The sequence below is a fragment of the Somniosus microcephalus genome, chromosome 19 (genome assembly GCF_052327205.1).
Source record: "Somniosus microcephalus isolate GS21.2 chromosome 19, FLI_Smic_1.0, whole genome shotgun sequence".
Classification (NCBI taxonomy): domain Eukaryota; kingdom Metazoa; phylum Chordata; class Chondrichthyes; order Squaliformes; family Somniosidae; genus Somniosus; species Somniosus microcephalus.
In genome coordinates, this window is record NC_141005.1 from 38,870,185 (window position 1) to 38,897,681 (window position 27,497).

The following is a 27,497-nucleotide window of genomic DNA, read 5'->3' on the forward strand; positions in this document are numbered from 1 at the left end:
TTAATTAGAATCCCCACAAAGAATAATTTGCAATACAGACAGCCCCTCTCTCTCCTCCAAGGTTTTAGGTTCAAACCCCTTCTATGCTCAGTTAGCTGATTTGAGCATATTGCCACTACAATTGACCTTCATGCCTCTAGGTTCAAGAGGGAAAAATTGTCCAGGGTTCCAACTCCTGCTCACTGCTAGAGTGTATGCATGTTGATAGAATTGGTTCAGCTGTGATGAACCATATGGCCAAATAGCCTTTTAACACTCAATTACTTCGGAATAATTGTCCCTTGGGTGAGGTAGTGAAGCACATCCAACACACAGGAGGAGAGGAGAAAATTGGTAGGGAAAATAATAACAAACATGAAAATATATATTGCATAATATCACTCATTTAGTAAACACTGCAATGAATCCTGGAAGAATTCCTGCATAACTTATTTTTAAAAGAAAATAGTCTATTTCTAAAGTGCAAAAGCTAATGAATCTACCATCTTAAAAGTTTTTCCATGATGAGCATAAATTGTGATACAGTAGGTGAAACTTAATCCTTATTGTATACTGTATCAGTGGCATGTTGGACATGATTAAAGGATTATCACATTTATAAATAAATAGCCACATGCAACTCTTACAAGACATCGCTACAAAATAAGTCCTTTATTTGTGTTAGTGAAGGTAAAGAATGTTAGTACTGTACTGGGAAATGAATCATTTCCATTTCAATCACCTTATGTCAGTTAGAGCAGGGTGTCTTTGTGGCCACAGAGGTGCCCATCGTAGCATCTCAGGCCATGTATAACGTTTAAATCTGTGTTCTATTAATTTGCATATATCTCAAGTTTCTGATACTAACATTTTGGTGTTTAGACTGCCAAGAAGGCAAAGGTGCTAAGCACACTTCTTTCCAAACCTCTGGCCCACCAAAATAAAAAATGGGACAAATAAGAAATATAAGCACAAATAGAATGGAGTTGTCTGGACTAGTTTGGATTCCTCAGCAACATGCCCTCAACTCCAGATTTACCGGTGTACTCTTCTGGATGCACCCTAGACCAAATAAATTGTAACTAACTAAACATTAAATGAAACTTAACAACTTAAATTAAAATGTTGGTCGGGGCGATGATGCACTCCAGTCCCCGCGGCACCCACCGGTTGCGGAAGGCCTTGAGCGTGCCAGCGGACACTGCGTGCTCCATCTCCAGGGCCACCCGGGCGTGAAGATTTACCGGTGTACTCTTTTGGTTTTGGTGTTTAAACAAATCCACTGTAAATTAATAAAACTTTACAAATTAAATTAAAATTTGGTTGCCTGGATTGATGATGCACTCCAGTCCCCGCGGCGCCCACCGGTCACGGAAGGCCTCGAGCGTGCCGGCGGACACCGCGTGCTCCATTTCCAGGGCCACCCGGACGTGAAGATTTACCGGTGTACTCTTTTGATTAAAAACATAAACAAATTGACTGTAAATTAATAAAACTTCAAATAAAACTTAACAAATCAAATTAAAATTTGGTTGTCTGGGTTGATGATGCACTCCAGTCCCCGCGGCACCCACTGGTCGCGGAAGTACTCAAGCGTGCCGGCGGACACTGCGTGCTCCATCTCCAGGGCCACCCGGGCGCGAAGATTTACCAGTGTACTCTTTTGATTGGACCAAAAACAAATTATCTGTAAATTAAACAAACTTTAAATAAACCTTAACAAATCAAATTAAAATTTGGTTGTCCGAATTTATTATGCACTCCAGTCCCCACGGCGCCCACCGGTCGCGGAAGTACTCAAGCGTGCCGGCGGACACCACATGCTCCATCTCCAGGGCCACCCGGGCGCGAAGATTTACCAGTGTAACATTTCTCCATTTGCTGCCACAACAACCACCCCATGGTCTCTCCAAGTGAGATTGGCAATTAAGTGCCAATTAGTACAGAATTATGAGGCTCACAAGGAAACTTTCATCCCATCAATCTAGACTGGATTTGAATGCAGGTCCCAGAGGTAAAAGGCCTACTGTTCTGTATTAGATACTTCCCTAGAACCCTTGTTATAATAATGTTTTGTGTCATTTTACCTGCTCGACCCATAATCACTTATTTCCAACTTTGTGACAAAATGACCTGGACTTTCAGAAGCACTACCAGCTGTCGGTGGTTGTGTGAAGTCATGCACAGAGCAAGCTGAAATGATTTAATCTGGATGCAATTTGTGCTGAGCTGCAACCTACAGAAGAATACCATACTATTCATTAATAGAGGTAAACTATATATGTACCTTAAATAAGAAAAGTCCTGGAACAGTCAGTAACAAAAGATGAAAAGCAGCAATGCCAATGGTTTTAAATACTGTATTAAAATATAAATTCCCATGTTGACAGAACAGTTTGATGAAGTTTAAGTTTGGGTTTCAACGACTGTTTTTTAAAAATGCTGAAGGTTCAAACTGATGGAGGAAGCTCCGAACTGATCATCATCCTTGTCATGTTATTGTCAGAAATATATAAAAGTAATGGAGAGCTGGAGTACAATCTATATAAGATACAGTGGGAGTGAAATTGGTCTACGCCAGTAGCGTGAAACAGGCGATAGTGACCGCGCCCAATTTTCTTTTCCATTAAAATCATTGGTTTTACATGGGAACCACCTTTAATTATGCAATTCTTTGTCAGACGCAATCAGTTGAGTTTTTGAGCATTTTTGTCAATTTACATAAAATGCAACAATACCAGATGGCATTGGCAGGAAAAATTAAATACACAGGATTCAATTTCTCATGTTGATACTTACTCTTTAAGTCATACAGGAAGCCAGCTCACAGTGCAATACTTAAAATGGCAAATCAGAGGGTGTAAGCTGACAGCTTTGGTGATTTCTGTTTAAATTTTGCTAAATATGACGATAGCCACAGTAACATTACAGTTGGTATTTTACTGCCAATCCTATAATAATCACTCAATTTATAGAGGAATATTACACTACATGGGTGCAAACTTATACCTTGTCTACAACACACAAGTTTCTGTAATATGGAGTAACTAGTTCCAGTTACAGATCTCCAATATTTTACGACATCTAATTGCTTGCACAATGAAGGAAGACGGTGCAGAGGTGAGTGACTGACGAGGATCCAGTAAAGGAAATGAAACATTGCAGACACACATTTTCAATACAGAAAGTTTAAGTGTACAATAATGGGAAAGATCATGAGAAAAGTTATTCTAAGTTTATTTGGAGCAAAATTCTAAAGCTCTGGTTAGCATGCAAGAGAAATTAACCTTCACCCTGCTGAATACATATGGACTCCATACAGTTATCACAGCAAATGCAGTGAATAGTGCACTTTTAATGCCATTTTCTATCTTTGTATCATGCTGGACAACCCACCCTGGACTATGGCTGCAGGAATAGGCAGGCGGCTGCAGGAATAAGTAGGCAGCTGCAGACATCTCTAGTGCCCGTTAGTGCTCTCTTGTACTTCAGCTGTTGTGGGTGTCCATCAGCGCTCTCTTCTATTTCAGTTGTTGTGGGCCAATAACGAGGGGCAGCTTTTCTGTATCTCTTTTTTATTAAGCTCCTTGCCTTTGCACGAAGATGCAGCAATCGGGACCCCTTTCTGCCTAGTAATTTATGCAATACATGAGACTCAATTATGAAGTTATGAAAAAGGAAATGCTGCAACTTTGAAAAGATGAAAGGATACTAGGAATTTAAAATACTGAATTGATTTTTCGTTAGGATATTGTATCTTGTCCTGTTAAAAAAAAAACCCAGACTGTTTCCCAACAGAAGGTGGTTTGACCTTGCTTCTGTTTTTCTGGGAAAAAACAGAGCATAATTTATCTCAGCCTGGCTCCTGCAGCATTCTTGTATTTGTGTGTTATTTCTAGTGGCTGGGCACCACAGTAAGGAAAGAATTGTGGCTGTTAAACAAAATGCATTTAAAACTTTATTCCTACGTGTTTATTTTTTTTTTAAAGTGCTTCAGTAACTCTTCTGATGGGTCAGTTTTAAAGGCAGTGTGTGGATGAGGGACGCAGACCAGAAGGTCCTAGTTTTATTTCCCATTTGATGTTGAATTAACTGTTCTCAACTAGGGCAGTGGTTGGGGCACTACAATTGGCTTCAGCGTCCCAGAGCCATGGAGGGGAAAAATCTGCAAACGTTCCCACTCCTGATTGCTGCATGGAAATTGAACATTAAATGAGCAGAGGGTCGGGCTCACCTGTGTCCCCACAGTTGATTAGCCTGCTGATAAATTTAAGGTCTAGGCTCACGCATTTAAAAAATGGTAATTTGAGAAAGGTACCAGCAGGCTATAGGGGCTGGTGGAACTATACGCCTGCACCCATGAGTCAGTGCCTTCAGGACAGGAGGGAACAAGCTGGCAAAATAATCCTTTTAAAAAGTGCTTTAGTGCCATTAAGCTGTTGCTCGTCATGACAGGTTATACTGTTACTCTCACAATTTCAAGCAGGGTCGATCTGAAAACAGCTGCTAGTTATTGTTACTTTTACATTCAACGTTAATTTAGAAAAACATTTGCAGAAGTAACATACATGAGACAAATTAAACACTAAACCCAGCACCCTATTCGCAGCAGTGGTGGTTAAAGTGCTGTTGAGTGATATATTCACATGAACTGTTTTTGTTTTTTAAAAAAAACAGGAATTGCTGGAATTGTACAGCAGGTTAGTCAGCATCAAGCCAAGGCAACATTTCAGGCAGGGTGCTTCTTTAGCCATGAAGATGTGCCCTTTCAAATCACTGTCCTGTCTTCTCCCTCCATCGATGCTGACTGACTTGCTCCGTGTTTATTTGTTCCAGACGTTCAGCAGTTGCAGGTTTTATTTTTCTTGTTGGTCTATTTTTAATATGGATGAAACACCGGTTTCTATACACCACAGTCTTCTTGCATCTCTGATGATTTATTTTATTGTGCTTTAGCAAATGTGTCTCTAGCCTGAAGAATCCTGCAACATACGGCTAAAAATGTTTTTCCCAGGGATGTGAAAAATATCCCCTGAAATGGTAAATGAGTGTACTGAGAAATTGGTAATTACATGTAATTATTGATAGCTTCAACAAATTTACAATACACTGTCTGGAGCACAGTCTGGCACACTGATGACCAACAACATCTATAGGGAACGACTGTCAGAGGAGCCGGCATTGCTTCTGCTTCCTTCTACTTTTGCTTCTTTTCTTCTTTATGGCATTTAAAGCTACACCGGAGGCTTCTTTGAAGATGTCTTCTATGTTCTCACGGAATTTGGCTGAGCACTCTAAGTACATCACAGCGTTAATCCGGCGAGCAGCCTCTTCACCCTGGAACAAACAAAAATATGACAATCTGCAAACTTTTTTCTTTGTTTTTTTTTCTCTCTCTCCCCTTTCCACTCTCTTAGTCTGTTGTACTGCCATTCACCCCACACCTGCAGCCAGGTAGTAGGAAGGTCTCGGTCGTGGACTGCTCTTTAGTTCCACTCCGTGCAGTTCTGTAATTAGGTGTCCTTCCGCTGGGGGCCTGCCAACTCTTCCTCTTATACCTGAGAATTGTTTTTACGCAGTAAGAAGCTCGATACCATCCAGGACAAAGCAGCCCGCTTGATTGGCACCTCATCCACCACCATAAACATTCACTCCCTCCACCACCAGCGTACCGTGGCTGCATTGTGTACCATCTACAAGATGCACTGCAGCAACTCACCAAGGCTTCTTTGGCAGCACCTCCCAAACCCGTGACCTCTTCCACCTAGAAGGACAAGGGCAGCAGGTGCATGGGAACACCACCACCTCCAAGTTCCCCTCCAAGTCACACACCATCCTGACTTAGAAGTATATTGCCGATCGTTCATAGTCACTGGATCAAAATCCTGGAACTCCCTCCCTAACAGCACTGTGGGGGTACCTTCACCACACGGACTGCAGCGGTTCAAGAAGGTGGCTCACCACCACCTTCTTGAGGGCAATTAGGGATGGGCAATAAATGCTGGCCTTGCCAGCGATGCCGACATCTCATAAACAAATATTTAAAAAAAGTTGTTACGATCTGGAATGCACTGCTTGAAAAGGTGGTGGAAGCAGATTCAATAGTAACTTTCAAAAGGGAATTGGATAAATACATAAAGGGAAAAAACATTACAGGGCTTTGGGGAAAAAGCAGGGGAGTGGGACTAATTGGATAGCTCTTTCAAAGAGCCGGCACAGGCACGATGGGCCGAATGGCCTCCTTCTATGCTTATAAGATTCTATGATTCTATACCCGGTGAGCTGGCCAAAACTTAACTGATAAAGACAATCAGGCAAAAATGTTATTTAGGTCTAGGATTCAAACTAGAGCTCCCTGGTTGGGAATCCAATGCTCTACCACGATTGCAGAGACACAAAAATTGTTCAATCCGATGAGGAAATTTATCTTTCTCTGTACCAAAGGCTAAAACAATTGAAATGTGATTAAGACCATATACAATTGTGGTAGAGGGGCTCTGACACAAATTTTCAGAACCTCTCTGGCCACAGGGGAGGTACCAGAGGAGTGAAGGACAGCTAACGTAGTACCATTATTCAAGAAGGGTAGTAGGGATAAACCAGGGAATTACAGTCCAGTGAGCCTAACATCAGTGGTAGGGAAATTATTGGAAAAAATTCTGAGGGACAGAATTAGTCTCCACTTGGAGAGGCAAGGATTAATCAAGGATAGTCAGCATGGCTTTGTCAGGGGGAGATCATGTCTAACCAATTTGATTGAATTTTTCGAGGGGGTGACTAGGTGTGTGGATGAGGGTAGTGCAGTTGATGTAGTCTACATGGACTTCAGTAAGTCTTTTGACAAAGTCCCGCATGGGAGACTGGTGAAGAAGGTAAGAGCCCATGGGATCCAGGGCAATTTGGCACATTGGATCCAAAATTGGCTTAGTGGCAGGAGGCAGAGGGTGATGGTCGAAGGTTTTTGTGACTGGAAGCCTGTGTCCAGTGGTGTACCGCAGGGATCGGTGCTGGGTCCCTTGCTGTTTGTAGTGTACATTAATGATTTAGATATGAATGTAGGAGGTATGATCAGTAAGTTCGTAGATGACACGAAAATTGGTGGAGTGGTAAATAGCGAGGAGGGAAGCCTCAGGCTACAGGATGATATAGATGGGTTGGGCAGATGGGCAGAACACTGGCAAATGGAATTTAACCCTGAAAAGTGTGAGGTGATGCATTTTGGGAGGACTAACAAGGCAAGGGAATACACAATAAATGGTAGGACCCTAGGAAGGACAGAGGAACCTTGGTGTGCATGTACATAGATCCCTGAAGGCAGCAGGACAGGTAGATAAGATGGTTAAGAAGGCATATGGGATACTTGCCTTCATTAGCCGAGGCATAGAATATAAGAGCAGGGAGGTTATGATGGAGCTGCACAAAACGCTAGTTAGGCCACAGCTGGAATACTGTGTGCAGTTCTGGTCGCCACACTATAGGAAGGATGTGATTGCATTAGAGAGGGTGCAGAGGAGATTCACCAAGATGTTACCTGGGCTGGAGCGTTTCAGCTATGAAGAGAGACTGGACAGGCTGGGGTTGTTTTCCTTAGAGCAGAGAAGGCTGAGGGGGGACCTGATTGAGGTGTACAAAATTATGAGGGGCATAGATAGGGTAGATAGAAAGGAACGTTTCCCCTTAGTAGAGGGGTCAATAACCAGGGGCCATAGTTTCAAGGTAAGGGGCAGGAGGTTTAGAGGGGATTTGAGGAAAAACTTTTTCACCCAAAGGGTGGTTGGAATCTGGAACTCACTGCCTGAAAGGGTGGTAGAGGCAGGAACCCTCACAACATTCAAGAAGCATTTAGATGAGCACTTGAAATGCCATAGCATACAAGGCTTACGGACCAAGTGCTGGAAAATGGGATTAGAATAGATAGGGCTTGATGGCCGGCGCAGACACTATGGGCCGAAGGGCCTCGTTTTGTGCTGTATAACTCTATGGGGGAAAAATTCAGTTGTTTGCGCCTCCCGTTAGTGCCTTAAGAGGGCACTAATGGTGCGCAAAGCTACTAGCGCCCGGGCGGGGCGATGTTTGCGCCGCTCGCGAAATTAACTAGACATTTTGCGGCGGCGCTAAACACTGCCGCCACGATCTCTTGCGCCGGCAGATCGTGACGTCAGTCGAGTGCGCAACGCCCCGGACCGGATATTGAGTGGCGCCCCCTGCCTTACCGCCTGCCGCTAGCAACGACAGGTTGAGGGGAGCGTTTTGCAGTCAGAAAGGGACTGGGGGAGCGCTATTTAAAGGCGACCGCTTCCTGCCTTTTTTTGTTGGTGACATTTGTGCACCACGCATTCAGAGAGAGAGAGAGAGAGAGACTTCTGGAGAGATTCAGTGTGAAGGAGTTTTGCATACTGAGCAGCACTTTGCAGGTTCATTTTGATTTGCCCTTCCTTGTATCTATTTAGAAGAGATTGTGGGGGCTGCACTCTGAGCTCTTTCCCTGGGTCTCTCCATTGTTCTTTCCAGCAGATTTTATGTACAGGTTTCTCCTGGCTGAGATTCAAGGCTGCAATGAGCAGGATGTGGATGGAGAGCAACATCAACCCTCCCCTTTAAGATAGAAACAGAAAATGCTGGAGAAACTCAGCAGGTCAGGCAGCATCTGTGAAGAGAGAAACAGAGTTAACGTTTCAGGTCGATGACCTTTCGTCAGAACTCCCCTTTAAGAACTGGCCGGCGCCAGTGTGTCTGTGTTCCATTGCTGACTGACATCACATGAGCTTCGCCAGCGCTCTGAGGTAGCGCCTCGATCCTCAGCCTTTGCGCCTTAAGACTGGTGTGAAGCACCTGATTTAGCGCGCCAATCACCTCCAGGGGCGATAAAAGCCAAGTTTGCCGTCGGAGGCGATAATTAGCGCCAGGCGCTAAACTTTGCGCCCGGCCGATAATGACGGCCCAAACGGGTCGATACTGAATTTTTCCCCCTATGACAAGTAAAGAATAACAGTTTTGATTTATTAGAGAATGGACAGAATGGAATGTTAAGAATAACCTTGCATCAGATTATTATGGTAGAGTATTGGTGTGTGTTGGTGTATTGGGAAATTTTAGGCAGGCTGAGTATCTGGAATATCAGAAATAGTCTGCTCTGAAAATACCATTGAAATATTATCTTCTGGACCACAATGGTAAATTTGTGCTCCCAATAATGTACCTATTAGCTGTCAGCCTTGGCTCAGTGATAGTACCTTTTACCTCTGAGTAAGAAGGTCATGGGTTCTAGCCTCACTCCAGAGATTTGAGCATATAATGTAGGCTGACACTTCAGTGCAGTACAGGGAGTGCTGCAGTGTTGGAGGTGCCGTCTTTTGGATGAGGCGTTTAACCAAGACCTCGTTTGCCATCTCAGGTCGACGTAAAAGATCCCATGGCACTATTAAAAGAAGAGCTGGGGAGTTCTCCCGGTGTCCTGGTCAATATTTATCCCTCAACCAACATCACTAAAACAGATTAGCTGGTCATTTATCATTGCTGTTTGTGGGACCTTGCGATGTACAAATTGGCTACCATATTTCCCTACAATACAACAGTGACTACATCAAAAGTATTTCATTGGCTGTGAAGCACTTTGGAGTGTCCTGAGGTCATGAAAGGTGCTATACAAATGCAAGCTGTTTCTTTAATTAAATGATTTTAATTAAAGGTGACAAAGGTGTCTGGGTGATGCTTTCATTGGTTCTATTTTAAATGTTGACAGTTTTGTGACTTTATTGACTTCCTTCAGTTTCATTTTTTTAAACTTTACTTAGGTTTGTTCTGACTTATTACTTTCTTCCTTTCTCTATTTCTCTGCTATTTTCTCACTCCTTTCCTCTTCACCTTTCTCAGTTTCTCTCGTCTCTTTTAACAGTTTCTATTGTTTCCTGTTTTACTTTCAGTTGCTTTTTGGCCAATTTTTTTTTTTTACTGTTTGTCTTCATTTCTGTGATTCTGCATTTGTCTATGGACCAGGCTTGGACTGGGCCGGTCAGTGATTCCTACAAGTCAGGAAAACTGAATGGAAGGGGAAAGATTAGTCTCCCACTCCAATGGGAAGGGCTACCCAGGAGGTTTCTGGCATTGTCACTGATCCGTCCAAACTCATAATCCATCTGTCGGGTGTTTGGGAGAGCTCTTTTGGATCATAAGGGTCTTGTACTTGTTAGTCGGTTGCATAATTCCAGAGCAGGGTCCATATTCTCAGCAAAGTCTATAATTCTCTTTGGACATTCTTCTGCAGACTAGCTGGCTGCATTGGCAGTTTGGCGCCATTGATAAAGATACACTGACAGTGACTGCTCCATTCTTAGAACTTTTTGGTAAGAGAAATTTGTGGCAATTTGTGGTAAAATTGGCCTATGTAAACTGCCATGGCAAACCAAAGGCAGGCTGAAGGAAGAGAAGGACATCCTTTTGAGTCTGCTTGACTTTTAATGTATCCTGAACTTGGACAACTTATATATCTGAAGTTCATGATTGCTGTTCAATCATATTGCAAACATCTTTACTTTTCAAATAATTTCTTTACATGCTCAGAAAATTTCTGCTTCTAGTGCAGTTTTCACCTGCCCCTCTGGTCCTAGTTCAACCCCCACTCCACGAGTCTGTGCAGAATTAGCTGATCTAAACCATGGTGGCACAAATTAATCTTGGCACTCCTGGGTTAGAGGGGAGAAGATATTCTTTTTTTTAATTAATTCTTGGGATAGAAGCATCCCTTGCAAGGCTGGTATTTACTGCCCATTCCTAGTTGCTCTTCAGAAGGTGGTGGTGAGCTGCCTTCTTGAACCGCTGCAGTCCATGTGGTGAAGGTACTCCTACAAGGCTCTTCGGGAGAGAGTTCCAGGATTTTGACCCAGCAACGATGAAGGAACGGCAATATTTGTCCAAGTCAGGAGGTGTGTGACTTGGAGGGGAACTTGGAGGTTATGCTGTTCCTATGGACCTAAAGTGTCTTAAAGTGCTCGTATTGTAGATGTTGGCTGAGGACAGGATCTGGCTATTTTGCGATGTCCCCTGCCGTCAAATAGCCTCCCAATGTTTACTGATACGGCTCACGCATAAATAATAGCATGTGGCACCTGTGGAACTACCAACTCATTAACAAGGTAACACCTTGAGCAAAGGGGAGAAAGTCGGCAACTGAAAGCGAGCATCCTTCAAATGCACAGCTTGAAAAATTCACTTTTTCTGTGTTAAATTTTTTATTGTGATGTTTTTAATGAACTGCAAGCAGGCAGAACTTGGGTAATTGTATCTGTCACAAGAACTCAGTTCAAACATCAAAAGAGAATTAAAATTGTCTTGAAAAACAAGATTTCCCTTCGGAGGGTTAGTTTGGAAAAGCAGAGCCGTGTACTTTGCACTGACACAGCTTCACAGCCATGTTGACATCACGCGGTCACTTTACCTCATTATATGTGATAGGTTCCTGCTGGGCCGCTCTCAGTCTTCTCAAGCGTTCTTTGTCCATTCGAAGGTCTGTTTTGCAACCAATCAGGAGTATGGGGACTTCCTGGCAGAAGTGATTTACTTCTGGAACCCACTACCATAGTTGAGGAAATACAACAAAAAAACCATGTACATTTTAACGTCACATGTTGATCTGTATAGCATTTTATATTTGTCAAGAATTATTCCACAAAACCTCTGCCAAAGCATGTAAGTGAGTTACTTGTGCTTCAGTCACTTTTAATTATCATTTTGATCAGAACTAATGGCCCAGAATTTGCTGCCAAAATAACAGTGAGTTTAATGGTGCTCACCATTATTAATGTGTAAATTGTCCAGTAACTTGTGGTGAGGAAGATATACCCTGTGAATTGCAAATCACCACAAGTTACTGGACGATTTGCCATTAGCCTCGCGAAAACAGCAGCTCACCCTCAACCTCCCTGTGAGCTGCATGAAATTGCTGCATTTGCGCATTAATTACCAATTAAACTCACCGCAGAAAGTTAGGGCTGCTACGTAACAGCGCAAGTACCTTTTTAATTAGGACTATTAATGCAAATATATACATTTAAATGTATAAAAATGTTCATATGCAGTAATAAACTATAGAAAATTGATATTGTCTGATAAAATATGATTGTGAACTGACAAACCGTGTAATTGCCATATTTATACTGTATATAATTATACTGTGAGTCTAAAAGTTCTGGAATTCCTTGGGCCTTATTATCATCCTGGGTAAATTCGATAAGGGTAGGCATTGCAGTGCTGCAATGTAGAGGTCCCATGCCCATATAATGGTTGGAGGTGGGTTTGTACCTACAATATTTCTCCTGATGAGCTCCCATTCCACCCTTGACATTATGGGGAAATATTGAGCATAGGCGAGGCACATCCCCACAATGGTCCCCTCATACACCTCCTGATACCTGGACAGAAAGTGATATTAGCAGACTGAGGACTGGGTCATTTACCCACCCTTTTAGTTGCCGATGATGTGCTGTGCTGGGCTACCAAGAGAAGGGAATGGAAGAAAATAATAAATGCTTTCCTAAAAAAAAGGATGGTTAGGGTCAATTAATAATTTCAGAAAAATGCTAAAACAAATGAGCATTAACTACCACGATTTTGCTTCTGTTGAATATAGAGTCATAGGGGGAAAATTCAGTATCACCCTTTTGGGGTGCCATTATCGGCCGTGCGCAAAGTTTAGTGCCTGGCGCTAATTATCGCCTCCGACGGCAAACTTGGCTTTTATTGCCCCTGGAGGTGATTGGAGCGCTAAGGCGCTACACACCTGTCTTAAGGCGCAAAGGCCGAGGAGCAAGGCGCTACCTCAGAGCGTTGGCGAAGCAAGGAAGGGCAAATCAAAATGAACCTGCATAGTGCTGCTCCTTCACACAGCGTTGAATCTCTCCAGAAGTCTCTCTCTCTCGCTCGCTCTCTCTTCCAGAATGCGTGGTGCAAAAATGTCACCAACAAAAAAAGGCAGGAAGCGGTCACCTTTAAATAGCGCTCCCCCAGTCCTTTTCTGACTGCAAAACGCTCCCCTCAACCTGTCATTGCTAGTGGCAGGCGGTAAGGCAGGGGGCGCCATTCAATATCCGGTCCGGGACGCTACCGGGGCATTGCGCACTCGACTGACGTCACAATCTGTCGGCGCAGGAGATCGTGGTGGTAGAGTTTAGCGCCACCACAAACAGTCTAGTTAATTTCGCGAGCCCGGGCGCTAGTTGCTTTGCGCCCCATTAGCCCCCATTTAAGGTGCTAATGGGAGGCGCAAACAACTGAATTTTTCCCCCATAAGAGTCATACGGCACAGAAGGAGGCCATTTGGCCTATCGAGTCCGTGCCGGCTCTCTGTAGAGCAATACAGTCAGTCCCATTCCCCCGCTCTATCCCTGTAGCCCTGCAAGTTTATTTCCCTCAAGTGCCTACCCAGTCTCACCTTGAAAACATTGAGTGTCTCCGCTTACACCACTTCTGTCGGCAGCAAGTTCCAGGTTTTTCCTCACATCCCCCCTGTGTCTCTTGCCCAAAACCTTAAATCTGTGTCCCTTAGTCCTTGTACCATCAACTCGTGGGAACAGCCTTTCCTCATCTAGCCTATCCAAACCCGTCATAATCTTGTACACCTCTTATCAAATCACCCCTCAACCTCCTTTGCTCTAATGAAAACAAATCCAGCTTCTCCAACCTGTCCTTATAGCTAAGATCTCCTCATCCCTGGAACCATTCTGGTAAATCTCCTCTGCACCCTCTCAAGGGCATTCACATCCTTCCTAAAGTGTGGTGACCAGAACTGGACACAATACTCCAGTTGTGGCCTAACCAGCGCTTTATAAAGGTTCAGCATAACTTCTCTACTTTTGTACTCAGTACCTCTATTTATGAAGCCCAAGATCCCATATGCTTTGCTAACCACTCTCTCACCTTCAGGGACCTATGCACATTAACTCCCAGGTCCCTCTGTCCCTGCACACTCTTTAAAACTGTGCCATTAAGTGGAATATAGAAGACATGATTTGCCACCTCACCTTAATATGGACATTATCAAAACTTGTGGGATTTGTGACATCATAACAGATTAAGAGAACATGTGTATCTTGGTAGGATAGTGGGCGCAGCCTGTCATAGTCCTCTTGACCTAAAGACAAAAGAGGAAAGCAAGCACAAAATGATGCATGTTCTTTTAGTGTTTTACTTTGAACTATTTATTCAGCTAATAATGCTTCATCTATGCAAGATATACCAGAAATGAGAGCATCCTGACATGGATAAATGCAAAGAAACAAATCATGCACTCTGTGGATTCCTGCTGGGTATGGTGCCATTACTGTTGGCAGCCCCCTTGTACCTCAATCAAGTGGTTGGTCTTCATATGAGTCTGGACAGTGCGTGGCAACAGGTCCAACTGTAGAGGGAGTATAAATGCACACCTCTTCCAGTAATCCGGAATGGGAACCCAGGCTGATGTTTCCTCCTCTTAACCCAAAGATATGCTGAAGTAACAAAGGCTTCCCTCTCTCACCGGACCAAGATCAATAAACTCAGCACAGATCAGAGATCAAAGCTATGATCGTCCTGGTCTATCTGGCTTGGAACCCCGCCCCCCCCCCCCCCCACCCCATCTGCCGAGCTAATGATCTCTCTTCAAAACCAGCCTCAGTGCAGAAATCACCACTTATCTCATTTTGAATTTTGCAACATTAATGTAAAACTGATAACTAGATCTGGGAGAAAGAGATACTTTAAACCTGCTATGTGATGTCTGTCTGTACTGATTTGTTTTAATATTACTAAAAGAAATCTGTGGCAGTGCTCATGCTAAGTCAGAGGATGCACCATACTATGTAACACAATATAATAGTCTGCTACTACAAGGTAACTACGAAGTTGTTGAAATGAATTCTGTAATCAGTTACTGATCACACTGTTATTCTTTTTTTTATATGTAAAAAATGTTTCTAAAGGTTGGTCAGAGCTTATAGACGTTCTGGCTTCTGTGTCAAAAGAATATCTTTGTTTATATAACGTTTATATTTTTCTTTGAAGTGTAACACTTCAACAACAACTTACATTTACATAGCACCTTAAAGAAAGTGGCTTAAAATTAATTAGATCGATACAAATTTTAATTGGTTTTCAGGAAATGTATATTATCTTGGATGGCATTGTAAGCAATATACTGTACCACTGTTTATTAAAGCATCCGTTTAATTTATGGTTCATGAAACCTAATAGAGGTCTTTAAAATTATGATGAGGTTTGATAGGGTAGACATAGAGAAGATATTTCCACTTGTGGTGGAGTCCAAAACTAGGAATCATAAGTATAAGATGCTCACTAATAAATCCACTAAGTAATTTACCCAGAGGGTGATTAGAATGTGGAACTCGCTACCACAGAGTAGATGAGACAAATAGCACAGGTGCATTTAAGGGGAAGCTGGATAAGTACATGAGTGAGAAAGGTATAGAAGGATATGCTGATAGGGTGAGATGAAGTAGGGTGGGAGGAGGCTCGTGTGGAGCATAAACACCGGCATAGACCCATTGTGTGGAATGGCCTATTTCTGTGCTGCAAAATCTATGTAACAATTGAACAAATTTAGTAGATTTGTAAGTAGATCAGGAGGGAAATAATGACAGGAATTGGTTCATAAGCAGAATACACCTGTGTGGGAGTACCTTCACCACATGGACTGCAGCGGTTCAAGAAGGCGGCTCATCACCACCTTCTCAAGGGCAATTAGGAATGGCAATAAATGCTGTCCTTGCATCCCATAAACGAATAAAAAAAACACCAGTTCTCAGTTAAATTAAGCATGCTGCAATAACATAATTATAGAAATATTTTAAGGTACAGCAACAAATGCTGTTGCAACACTAACAAAACACAAGCTTCAGAGGAAATTGTGTTCTCGGGCAAAGACAGGAAGAGAGGTAAGACGTATTTATCTATCTCTTTGCCGTAAATGCTAACCACATCCCGTTCCTTGTATCATTTTGGTGTATTGGGTGAACAATGCATTGAGGATGCACAGTTCTGTTACAATTTCAGACTTTTAGAAACATAGAAACATAGAAGATGGGAGCAGGAGTAGGCCATTCGGCCCCTCGAGCCTGCTCCGCCATTCAATGCGATCATGGCTGATCATCCAAATTCAGTACCCTGTCCCTGCTTTCTCCCCATATCCCTTGATCCCTTTAGCCGTAAGAAATATATCCAACTGCTTCTTGAATATATTTAATGCATTGGCCTCTACTGCCTTCTGTGGTAGAGAATTCCACAGGTTCACCGCTCTGGGTGAAGAAATTCCTCCTCATCTCTGTCCTAAATGGCTTACCCCTTATCCTTAGACTGTGACCCCTGGTTCTGGACTCCCCGACCATCGGGAACATCCTTCCTACATCTAGTCTGTCCAGTCCTGTCAGAATTTTATAAGTTTCAATGAGATCCCCTCTCATTCTTCTAAACTCCAACGAGTACAAGCCCAATCGACCCAATCTCTCCTCATATGTCATTCCTGCCATCCCAGGTATCCGCTTGGTGAATCTTCGCTGAACTCCTTCCATGGCAAGAACATCCTTCCTCAGATAAGGCAACCAAAACTGCACACAATACTCAAGATGTGGTCTCACCAAGGCCCTGTATAACTGCAGCAAGACATCCTTGTTCCTGTACTCAAACCCTCTCGCTACAAAGGCCAACATGCCATTTGCCTTCTTAACCGCCTGCTGCACCTGCATGCTTACCTTCAGCGACTGGTGCACAAGGACATCCAGATCTTGTTGCACTTCCCCTTCTCCCAATCTATTGCCATTCAGAGAATAATCTGCCTGCCTGTTTTTGCCACCAAAGTGGATAACCTCGCATTTATCCACGTTATATTGCATCTGCTATGCTTTTGCCCAATCACCCAACCTGTCCAAATCATCCTGGAGTTTCTCGGCATCCTCCTCACAGCACACACGCCCACCCAGCTTTGTGTCATCTGCAAATTTGGAGATATTACATCTAGTTCCCTTGTCTAGATCATTAATATATATTGTGAATAGCTGGGGCCCAAGGACCGATCCCTGCGGTACCCTGTCACTGCTTGCCACTCGGAAAAAGACCCGTTTATTCCAACTCTTTGCTTTCTGTCTGCCAACCAGTTCTCTATCCAAGTCAATACCTTGCCCCCAATCCCATGTGCCTTAACTTTACACGCTAATTTCTTATGCGGGACCTTATTAAAAGCCTTCTGAAAGTCCAAATACACCACATCCACTGGTTCTCCCTTATCTATTTTACCAGTTACATCCTCAAAAAATCCCAGTAGATTAGTCAAGCACGATTTACCTTTTGTAAATCCATGTTGACTTTGTCCGATCCTGTCACGGTTTTCCAAGTGCTCTGCTACTACATCTTTTATAATGGACTCTAGCACTACCGATGTCAGGCTTACCGGTCTGTAATTCCCCGTTTTCTCTCTACCACCTTTTTTTGAATAGTGGGGTAACATTAGCTACCCTCCAATCCATGGGTACTGTTCCAGATTCCATCGAATGCTGGAAGATGATCAGCAAAGCATCAACTATTTCTAGGGCCACTTCCTTAAGTACCCTAGACTGTTTTATAGACTGTTTTTACACTAAGTGCACCTTATCCCTTACAATTTTTTCTATAATGTTAGCAAAATTGTGTGCATACCTGAGGATTAACAATTATCTTATTTACAAGAATCTTAAAGAAAGAACTTGTACATCCTCCGGTGGTCCAAAAGTGCTTCACAGCCAGTACTTTTAACTGTAGATACTGTTCTTAAGTAGATAAATGCAGCAGCTAGTTTGTGCATAACAAAGCCCTACAGACAGCAAAGTGACCAGTTAATCTGCTTTTTTGATGGTATTAGTTGAGGGAGGAATGTTGGGCAGGACACCAGGAGAACTGCCTGCTCTTTTCCAAAATAGGCCACAGGATCTGTCATGTCCACCTGAACAGCCAGATGGGACCTCTGTTTATCTCCTCACACCTCCTCATGTTTGTGTATCCATGACAAAAGTAGGCCATCAGGCTCATCCAAAGACAGCACCTCTGATAATGTAGCACTCCTTCAGTACTGCACTGGAGTGCCATCCTAGATTGCTCAAATCCTACAATAGGACTTGAACCCACAATCTCCTGACTCAGAGATGACAGTGCTACCAATTGAGACTTGCATTTATATAGTGCCTTTCACGATCTCAGGACACCCCAAAGCGCTTTACAGCCAATGAAGTACTTTTTGAAGTGTAGTCACTGTTGTAATGCAGGAAACACAGCAGCCAATTTGCGCACAGCAAGCTCCCACAAACAGCAATGTGATAATGACCAGATAATCTGTTTTAGTGATGTCGATTTTTAGGAATAAATATTGGCCAGGACACCAGGGATAACTTGCCTGCTCGTCTTTGAAATAGTGCCATGGGATCTTTTACATCCACCTGAGAGAGCAGACAGGGCCTCTGTTTAACGTCTCATTTGAAAGATGGCACCTCGACAGTGCAGCACTCCCTCAGTACTGCACTGAAGTGTCAGCCAAAATTTTTGGGACTTTAACCCACAACTTAGGCAAGAGTGCTACCAACTGAGCCACGACTGACAATATACACACAATGAGAGTCTGTAATCAGTAAATTAACCTTCAGAAATATATAAAAAGTCCCTGATCAATAGTTTAAAAAGGTTCTGTTTTATGAATGGCAAATTCAACTGCTTCCTTAGTATCATAAAGTAACAACACTCAAGCTGAGAGTGAAACCAGAGTCTTTCACCTGATCAAATACCAGAATTTCAGAAAGTAATGCCGGCCCAACTGCAATGTTAACAAACCACTAATTAAAAGGAAACAGTCACTCAACTGTTGGGGGTTGAAACCATCAGTTCTGGAAATCGCAAAAGCATCTTTTCCTAAATCATGTCAAATAATGTCTTCTGTGATCTTTCTATTAGTTTAGGAGATTGCATGTAGATTGTTTCAGAAGAAATGAATAATACTCATTACATAAATTTAACTAAACACAATAGACAGATTGTACTGTGTACAACTATATTACTAAGTGCATTCACAATACCACACAGCATTACAGATACCTGTCTGGAGATACAATCACAATTCTCCATCATCTCTATCAGTAAGTCAAATACACTTAATATTTTTACCAATTCATTTTTTGAATAAGTTCATCTCTAATTAAATGAAACCAGCAATTCAAACTTTGTGACAAGTTTTATGTCCTTCAATGGAGATCATGGAGTTAAAACAGTGCTATAGCACTGGGGACTTTCCAGAACTCTTGTGGTGGACTTTCTACTGAGAGAGCTGCCGCACACAACCCAACCCAAAGGAAATTTATTCTGATCAATGTTAACAAACCGCTAATTGAAAGGAAACAGCCACTTTAAAACAAAAGACATGGACTGTACCAAGACAGAGGAAGCAACCAGAGTCAAAATGTCAATACCAATGTACTGTATTATAGTTGAGAACATAGATATAAAAAGGCATAAATCACAAAACACATTCAACGATATAGAAGATAGGAGCAGGAGTAGGCCATTCGGTAGCAAAGAAAGAGAAAAGACTATTTGACCCGTCAAGCCCACTCCTTTTGGAAACCGTGTACAATCTACTATTTTATGAACTATAAATAGGGGGTGGTGGGGGGAAAGCTCTGCAAAAAATAACTCAGTTGGTAAAGTCAATGTTATAACTCGCCTATACAGATTACTGGGTCCTCGGCTTTATTCCCAGTCTCTGATGATTTAGCTAATTCTAGTTGAGATAGGGACAGTATAATTAGCCTCAGTGCCTCTGAGTTAGCATGGGGAGATATGTCACTTGTGCGCCTGCTCTTGAACACTCACTGTCTAGCCTCATACCTGAAGAAAAGCTACCTGGGCAAGGTACAGGAGGATGGCTGTTCCTCGTGAAACTGTACCAGCCCCTTCAGGAGAGATGGGGAAATTTATTTTGTTCCCTGATTTCCAAACGTAATTTATTCAAGTGTCCCCACATCTCCACCAACACTGGATCAATTTTGGGAGGTTCCACAACACAGAGCCTTGTGGGCAGCCAGAAGATATTGGAAAATTATGGGGACGGGTCCCCACGATTTTCCAATGTACACAGGCTGCATGCAGTGACCTGGTCTTCCAAAATTTTCCCTTGCATGTCGACTTAACCAATAATTGAGTATAAACATCTCAATGGATTCAAAGCTCTTGGTACCTGCACCAATTCCCTGTTATCATTGGATAATATGTTAGGTTTTAAGTACATTAACAATCAGACCTACAATATAGTCACTGAAGCATGAGTTGCTGCATATCTTTGTGTATGACTATTACGGCTTGTGGTGATTAGACAAAGCATCACTACCTGTTTTTGTATGTTGCTGTGTTGGAAACTTTTGGATCATCTCACTTCCTGGAATACTAAAACAACCAGTTTATCTGTTGCAATATGAGCTTTTGTTTCTTCAAGATTTGTGCTAGTTTTACTTACTTAAAAAAAAAATTACAGTGACAGATGGAAATGATTATGTAATTGCCTCATTGTAGCATTGGCAGCTTTATATTCCACTTCTGACACCATCAGGCTAAAAATCTTGGCAGAGCACCAGCACCAAACGTGCGATATAAAATTACTGTGCTCCATCTAGTGCAACAGCGGGTAGGTGTTACTGTAAAGAAAGCCAATTGGGCCATAATGTGCAGGTGCAAAGGGCAAATGAGGAATTTGTACACGGCAATGGTTAGCCCACCATTAGACTACTTTGTGCAGATTTGGGTGCCTTATTATAGAAAGGACATTAAAGCCATGGAGAGCACATAGCAGCATAATAACAGGGATCACAAACTATAGTTATGTGGAGAGGCCAGAGATATTGCAACTATTTCCACGAGAACAGAGAAAACTAAGGAGATTTAATAGATTTTAAAATTATGAAGAGTTTTGATTGGGTGAATATAGTGAGACTACCTCCTCTGGTTGGGGAGTCTTTCACGAGGGCATCAATTTAAAATTTGTCACTGGGAGTAAAAAGAGTTATTTTTATGTAGAAAATTGTTGTACTATAAAATGCTTTGCCACAGGGAGTGGTTGAGGCATCTGTTAATGGAAAAGTGAAGCATAGGAAGATGCAGACTATGGGGAGAACAGGGCAGTGAGATTAGTTTTGGATTGTTCTAACAAAGAGCTGGTACAGACGCAATGGGCCAAATGGCCTCCTCCTGTGCTGGAGCAATGGTTAAATTCCTACTGGAATTGATTAGGAGCAGGAACTCTGTACAACTTGTCCCTTCCTAACTAAGATGCACTGAGGCAGACTTGCGGGTCCCAAACCATTGTACCAGCTGAGGTCAGTTATCTTGACATGGACCTGGGAGGGAACCTGGTATTTTCCTGGTGTGTAAGTTTCAGCTGCTCACTGGATAAAATTTAATAAATTCACTGAACAACAGGGAAGCTTACAGTCTTGTAATTTAGTTGTTAAAGGGAAGGAAACTGTGGGTTAGCAGTCTGAACTTACAGTACTTATCTTTAGATGTGCCCTATGTTCTTGTTTGTTTATGCAATGTATTTCCTATGCTTCTCTGAGAAGACAGAGAAAATTCTGGGGATGAATGGATGTAAAATATTTACTGCACTATGTTCTATGTGGCTACTTTTTGAATACATCATTGGTTAGAAAATTGTTTTTAATAGGCTTGACATTATAGCTTTTGCCCCTGTAGGAAGAAGTTAAGAGGCCAATTTCATAATGTCAGCCAAGGGATTCAACTGAACACATCCATAATCCAGTACTAATGCAGTCTTGTACTCTGCCGGAAATATATGCTACCCACAAGGAGAAGTCAAGGTGAAGTGCTTGATAGGGACACCCTAGAAGAATGCATCCACTATCCATATCAAGGGCGGTGTACTTTGTGTGTATTTTAAATTGATTGGGAAGTTTTACAATTTGTTTTTTGAAGAATTGTAGGCCTGCAACTTGGAGACAGACATTTAAGTAAACATTGAGACCAGAGGAAACCAATTGCTGAACTGCCTTGCTTGCCCACCACTAGATGACTCCCACTGATGAAATAGTTGAGTTTGGGATGACATTTCAGAGTGTGAACTCCATCGCACACAGTACTAGCTTGCCTTGCCACTGCAGCAGAAAGAAAGACTTACATTTATATAGTGCCTTTCACGGCCACCAGATGTCTCAAAGTGCTTTACAGCCAATGAAGTACTTTTTTGGAGTGTAGTCACTGCTGTAATGTGGGAAATGCGGCAGCCAATTTGCGCACAGCAAGCTCTCACAAACAGCAATGTGATAATGACCAGACAATCTGTTTTTGTTATGTTGATTGAGGGATGAATATTGGCCAGGATAGTGCCATGGGATCTTTTACATCCACCTGAGAGAGCTGACGGGACCTCAGTTTAACGTCTCATCCAAAAGACGGCACCTCCGACAGTGCAGCACTCCCTCAGCACTGCACTGGAGTGTCAGCCTAGTTTTATGTGCTCAAGTCCCTGGAGTGGGACTTGAACCCACAACCTTCTGACTCAGAGGCGAGAGTGCTACCAACTGAGCCACAGCTGACACCCAATCAACTTCTGAAGCAATGCTTATTTTCACATAACTTGCTTCCAAAATGCCTACCATGTCTCTCTCCATCTGAGAGGGTGGTTAGGCATTTATTGACATTGCAACAGTGACTACACTTCAAAAGAAGCTTTCACGTCCTGAGGCTGTGAAAGATGCTATATAAATGCAGGTTCTCTTTTTTTACATCGTCATGGCTCCTCTGTCCAGGGGGAGTGCAATTTGCTGTAGAATTAATAGATTTTTCCAACAGCCCATTGGTCAGACACTTCTCTTGATGGGGAATTACTCTCAACTATTGGCAACACCCATGTCCTATGCATTTCTAACGTAGACATCTGTAATTTGTTACCAGCATCAATTTACTAAACCTCTTTCTAGGAGTAAAGAAAGTCAGTTACTATGTGCAACCATCCTCATCTCCAGCTCAAGACAAGGGAATGTGACTACCCAAATCAGCCAACTCTGATTGGCATTTCATTTAATTGACAAGAAAGTTCAGTTGAAAAATGGTATATAGTTTCAAACTGATAATATTTAGTCAGTTCCTTCCTGTGGTTAATCAAACTAAGTCCAACACAGGCAGGAAATGGCTTTGTACCAATGTCAGTCACTCCTAAGTAACAAGCTAACACTTCAAAAGGAGGTTCAAGTTCCACACCCAAATCACCCAATAAAGACAATTTTTTTTTAGCATTCTTGAGCTTGCTTTATAACATTATAATGAATTATTCTACTGCTAAGATGCAGCTCCATTTAATCCAGTCTGTCCCTTTGAATCTAACAGGAAAAGGTAGATTCCGAGGTTAATTGCCATTTTGTAGATTTGCAAGTGCTTGTAAATTCCTGGTGTCATGTCAGATAAAAGGAGCATTAAATTGCGGCATTTCTTTGTTTTAATACTTTGACATTTAAAATGTGACAGATGTACACTGCACGCAATATGTTTAATTATATAGACGATACAATCTAGATTGTAGTTATTAAAATAAGGCAAGATTAGCATATGCTAAATATTTGTGCTAAGAATTTGCATTTTCACCTTTGAGCCATCAAACTCCAGTCCTGTTGTGAAGTATTTTGCAGCTGAAGTAATGGGACATCCTGTAGAATTTAACTGGTAAAGATGTGCCACAGATGTTTTTTGTAGCAACACTACTTCCTCCCCGAATAAAATTTATCAGTAACAACAAAGAAGCTTAAATATTCAAAATGGAAAATGGGGAAGGTGTTGGAGCCCTGTCCTAAAATATTGTACATCAAATATTAACATAATAATGATAAACAGGAGCTAACCAGCAAATGATGAGCAGTTCAGATTACACACAATAAAATATTGTGCTACACATTCCAGACACTAAACATCAGAGCTACCATTTAGCATGCTGATGGTTGCAAAATATCTCGGGGCTAAAGGTCCTTGGGCCTCCCTACTCTCTTTTTACTCCACCCCTTCTACTCCTGACCTTACCAAAATATCCAGTCAGGGCGAGGTCATCTAGTTTAAATATCTCTGGTGGGTGCCGCTATAGGGCTGGGGGAGGGGCTAGGGGTGGGGGGTGAGGAGATGCAGCTCTGTACCGCTGTCCCAGGATACTACTGGTGGGGTTGCTCCAGAAGTTGCCGCTGTCCATGTCACCGGCTCATTTTATAAGAGCGCTGATGTCAAATAGATATTTTTTTAGGCATAACTCTGAGGTCTCCCCGGCCATGCCCCACTTACAGCGGATTTTTGCGGGCAGATCGGGGGACCTCCTCGTGGGACTGCTCCTGGGCCTGGCCAAAGTGGCCATCAACTGGTCCAGGCAGCGGGCAGTCGAGGGGGTCGTTCGGCCCGATTGCCTGCCTCTCTTCCGCGGCCACGTTCGTGCCCGGGTGGCCCTGGAGATGGAGCACGCGGTGTCCGCCGGCACGCTCGAGGCCTTCCGCGACCGGTGGGGACTGGAGTGCGTCATCACCCCCGGTAATCAAATTTTAATTTAATTTGTTAAGTTTCATTTAATGTTTTATTAGTTACAGTATATTTGTTTATGGGTTGCTCAAAAAGAGTATACCGGATTCTTTCTGATGTTCTGATCGCTGGACACAAAGGATGTGGCCGGTTTGGGAAATCTGGTGGGGGAAGCCCTCCCGGAGGTCCCATCTCCTTGTGATGTCACAGGCCCCAGTGGAAATTCTTGTTGGCTCCCTTTTCTGGGTGTAGACCCAACATTTCTGGGTCATGTCTGATTTTCCACCCGGCCTTGCATGCCTGGTTGTTTTACGTTGTGAGTGTGACCCAGATCTCAAAGAAATTTGAGGCCCTCTTTTTCCGGGCCATTTAATGGCCTGTATTAAAACATTAAAAAGTAGTAACATTTTTCTGATAAATTGTATATGAAGTAAATTTTAAACATGGTGATGAAAAGGCCACTGTAATTCTCAAAAGGTTACATTTTATTGCAATAATCAACTAACTAATAGACTATTTTGTTTCTAAATCAGCCCAAGTTTATAGAGATTCTCCTGAAATTAATCTCTGTGAAGAGATACAAAGTGCAATTTCTCTGAATGATGCCTATATTTCAAAAATCAGTTTGGTTTTGGCTTCACACAGCAAAATATCAAGTCCACCTATAGACTTGCAGTCATTTTTTTTACCAAAACCATATAAAGTGAACCGCAGCAAGTTCAAATATGCTTGTAGTTAGCAAAACACAGAAGTGCCTTAAAGACACAGTATCAGTCACGTACTTCTCGAACACTGATGCTGCATGAAAATGGATAGATTTCAAAAGTAACTAACAAACTTATGAATGTTGACGTCTTTTATTGCCCTACATAAACTACGGAAGAACATTTCTGTTTAATACCTCCAATGAGTAAACATCTATCATCATTAGCAGTATCAATGTTCCTAACTGTAAAGTTTTATAAATTGAAGAATGAGAAGTGACACTTCCTAATAACAGTATTAGATTTTAATATTTTGCAAGTAAACCTACTCAGTGAGGAATGGTGTCGTGTATTTTAAAGAACTAATTACACAAACTCAGAAAGTGGACAAGATATTTTGAGTTTGCTTCTATCAGGGGTTCATGGAAAATAAACTTTACCTACCGATAAATAATTAATTCTTAATGACTAGTTGTTTGCTTGGCTCTACATATACTATCCCAGGATATGTCTAACTTTTAAGTTCCTATTATGTTTATGAATGCTTAAATATTATAAATTAAGCATATTCTGCATTTTGTAAGTATCAGAAGTTGATCCTGACTTTGCCTACAATCTGGAAACAGGAATCACAAACAGCATCTGGAACTGGAATTTTGACTGCTTTAGTTAAAGTCAGCTAATCCAACAGAGACCAGAAATAAAATCCAGGACTTTCCTGGCCACAATTATGTAGTATGTTGCCTGGTGAGCCATCAGGGTGCTGGAATATTAAAATATTTTGAGTAAAAGTTCACCAAAGCTGAAATAATTTGAAGAGTCTTACCTGCTGTATCATACAGTGTCAAGGTGACTTTCTTGTTCCTAATAGTGATATCTGTCACATACTTCTCAAACACTGATGGGGCATATTGCTGAGAGGAAAACATGAATGAAAATAATGAAAATGGATAGATTTCAAAAGTAACTAACATAAACTTATGAATGTTGACATCTTTTATTGCCCTACATTAATTACTGAATAAAGTTTCTGTTTAACACCTCAATGAGTAAACATCGAACATCATTCTAAGTCAACAGGTATAATAAGATAGTACATGGAATCACCTGAATTTTTCTAGTTGGACTTTGTCACATTGTTGAAGGGAATGCGCAGAGTGGAAATGAGGTACTTTGCTTCAGGAAGGAAAGTAAAGATATGAATTGCCCAAGTCTTGACGCACCTTGTTGAAGTGAGATCAGGAGGGGCATAAGAGTCAGCTGTTTGATGACTTAGGCAGTGAATGGGATGCACCATGTGGGGATTTAGAGGCGAAAACAGAAGCTTTTAAATGGGAGGAAATAACATCGGCCCTTGTTGCTTTCTTCCTCTCCCCCAGCATGCCAATACTATATCTAGTATTTGTAGTATGTATAATAAATTACCTTTAAATACAGTATAATCCAGTGCAATGACCACACCTTGAAGTAATGTTTGTGAGCAGTTCAATGTACCAGTGAGCCACAGAGATTTTACTGGTGGGTGTAAATTTTCCAATGCAGCTTTTAGACAAGTATGATCAAATTACCGCGGAGATTGCATTCAGTTAAAGCCAGGATGATAAAACGAAATACAACACTTGAAGGTTTATAAGTACAGGGTACAGTCATCCAGATTCAGTTGATCTGCCAGACATTTTTTTCTGTTTCTGCAGGCACTGAGTCTGGCTGGGGGTATGGTACTGGTACTGGGCACTCTGCAGTATCCCACCCAAGTAGCCATTCTTCCTGTGTGGGCCTCGACAGTAAGCCTTGGTCGGCTGTTGCACAGTTAGGGGGGGAACCACAGCCAAACCCAATTCGTTCCTATTTGACATCCACCCAAATCACAGGGAACTGAAAACTCTTGATGATTCTTTCCCCTTGCAAGCCCAGGGTGCTGTAGCATTGTCAACCACCATCAGCTAATTCAGCACAGACCAGAAACGGAAGCTGTGACAAAGTTTGCTTTATCAGCTCAGCCATCAAGACAACCCGTCTGTCAGACACCTTTGCATGGCCAGCGGATTGTGCAGTTTGCCTTATCCAACAGCCTGATGGGAATCTCCTGCTGGTAGCTACAAGGTCAACATTTTGAAATCTTTACTCCAAATTAAATTAAATAATTTACCATTTACACTCACCAAATTTCAATATAGATTAGCTTCAAATGGCAGTTTGAAACTAGAGTATAAGTAGAATATAAGTAGGGCATAATGGGTACTGAATGTACTTTAT

The 27,497-nt window shown here is 42.2% G+C and overlaps 1 protein-coding gene across 2 annotated transcripts in view; it reads right to left on the reverse strand.

Annotated features, from left to right (window-relative positions):
* Positions 1-3,199: 3,199 nt before the first annotated feature.
* The window catches only part of rhof (ras homolog family member F), a 28,397-nt gene continuing 4,099 nt past the window's right edge, over positions 3,200-27,497 (reverse strand). For both annotated transcript variants that reach the window (XM_085961633.1, XM_085961632.1), the window contains exons 3-6: positions 26,068-26,155; positions 13,995-14,104; positions 11,414-11,548; positions 3,200-5,316 (exon numbers count right to left, since the gene is read on the reverse strand). In XM_085961633.1, the coding sequence (XP_085817759.1) occupies positions 5,146-5,316; positions 11,414-11,548; positions 13,995-14,104; positions 26,068-26,155 (504 nt within the window). In that variant the 3' untranslated portion in view covers positions 3,200-5,145. The remainder of the gene's footprint in view (positions 5,317-11,413; positions 11,549-13,994; positions 14,105-26,067; positions 26,156-27,497) is intronic.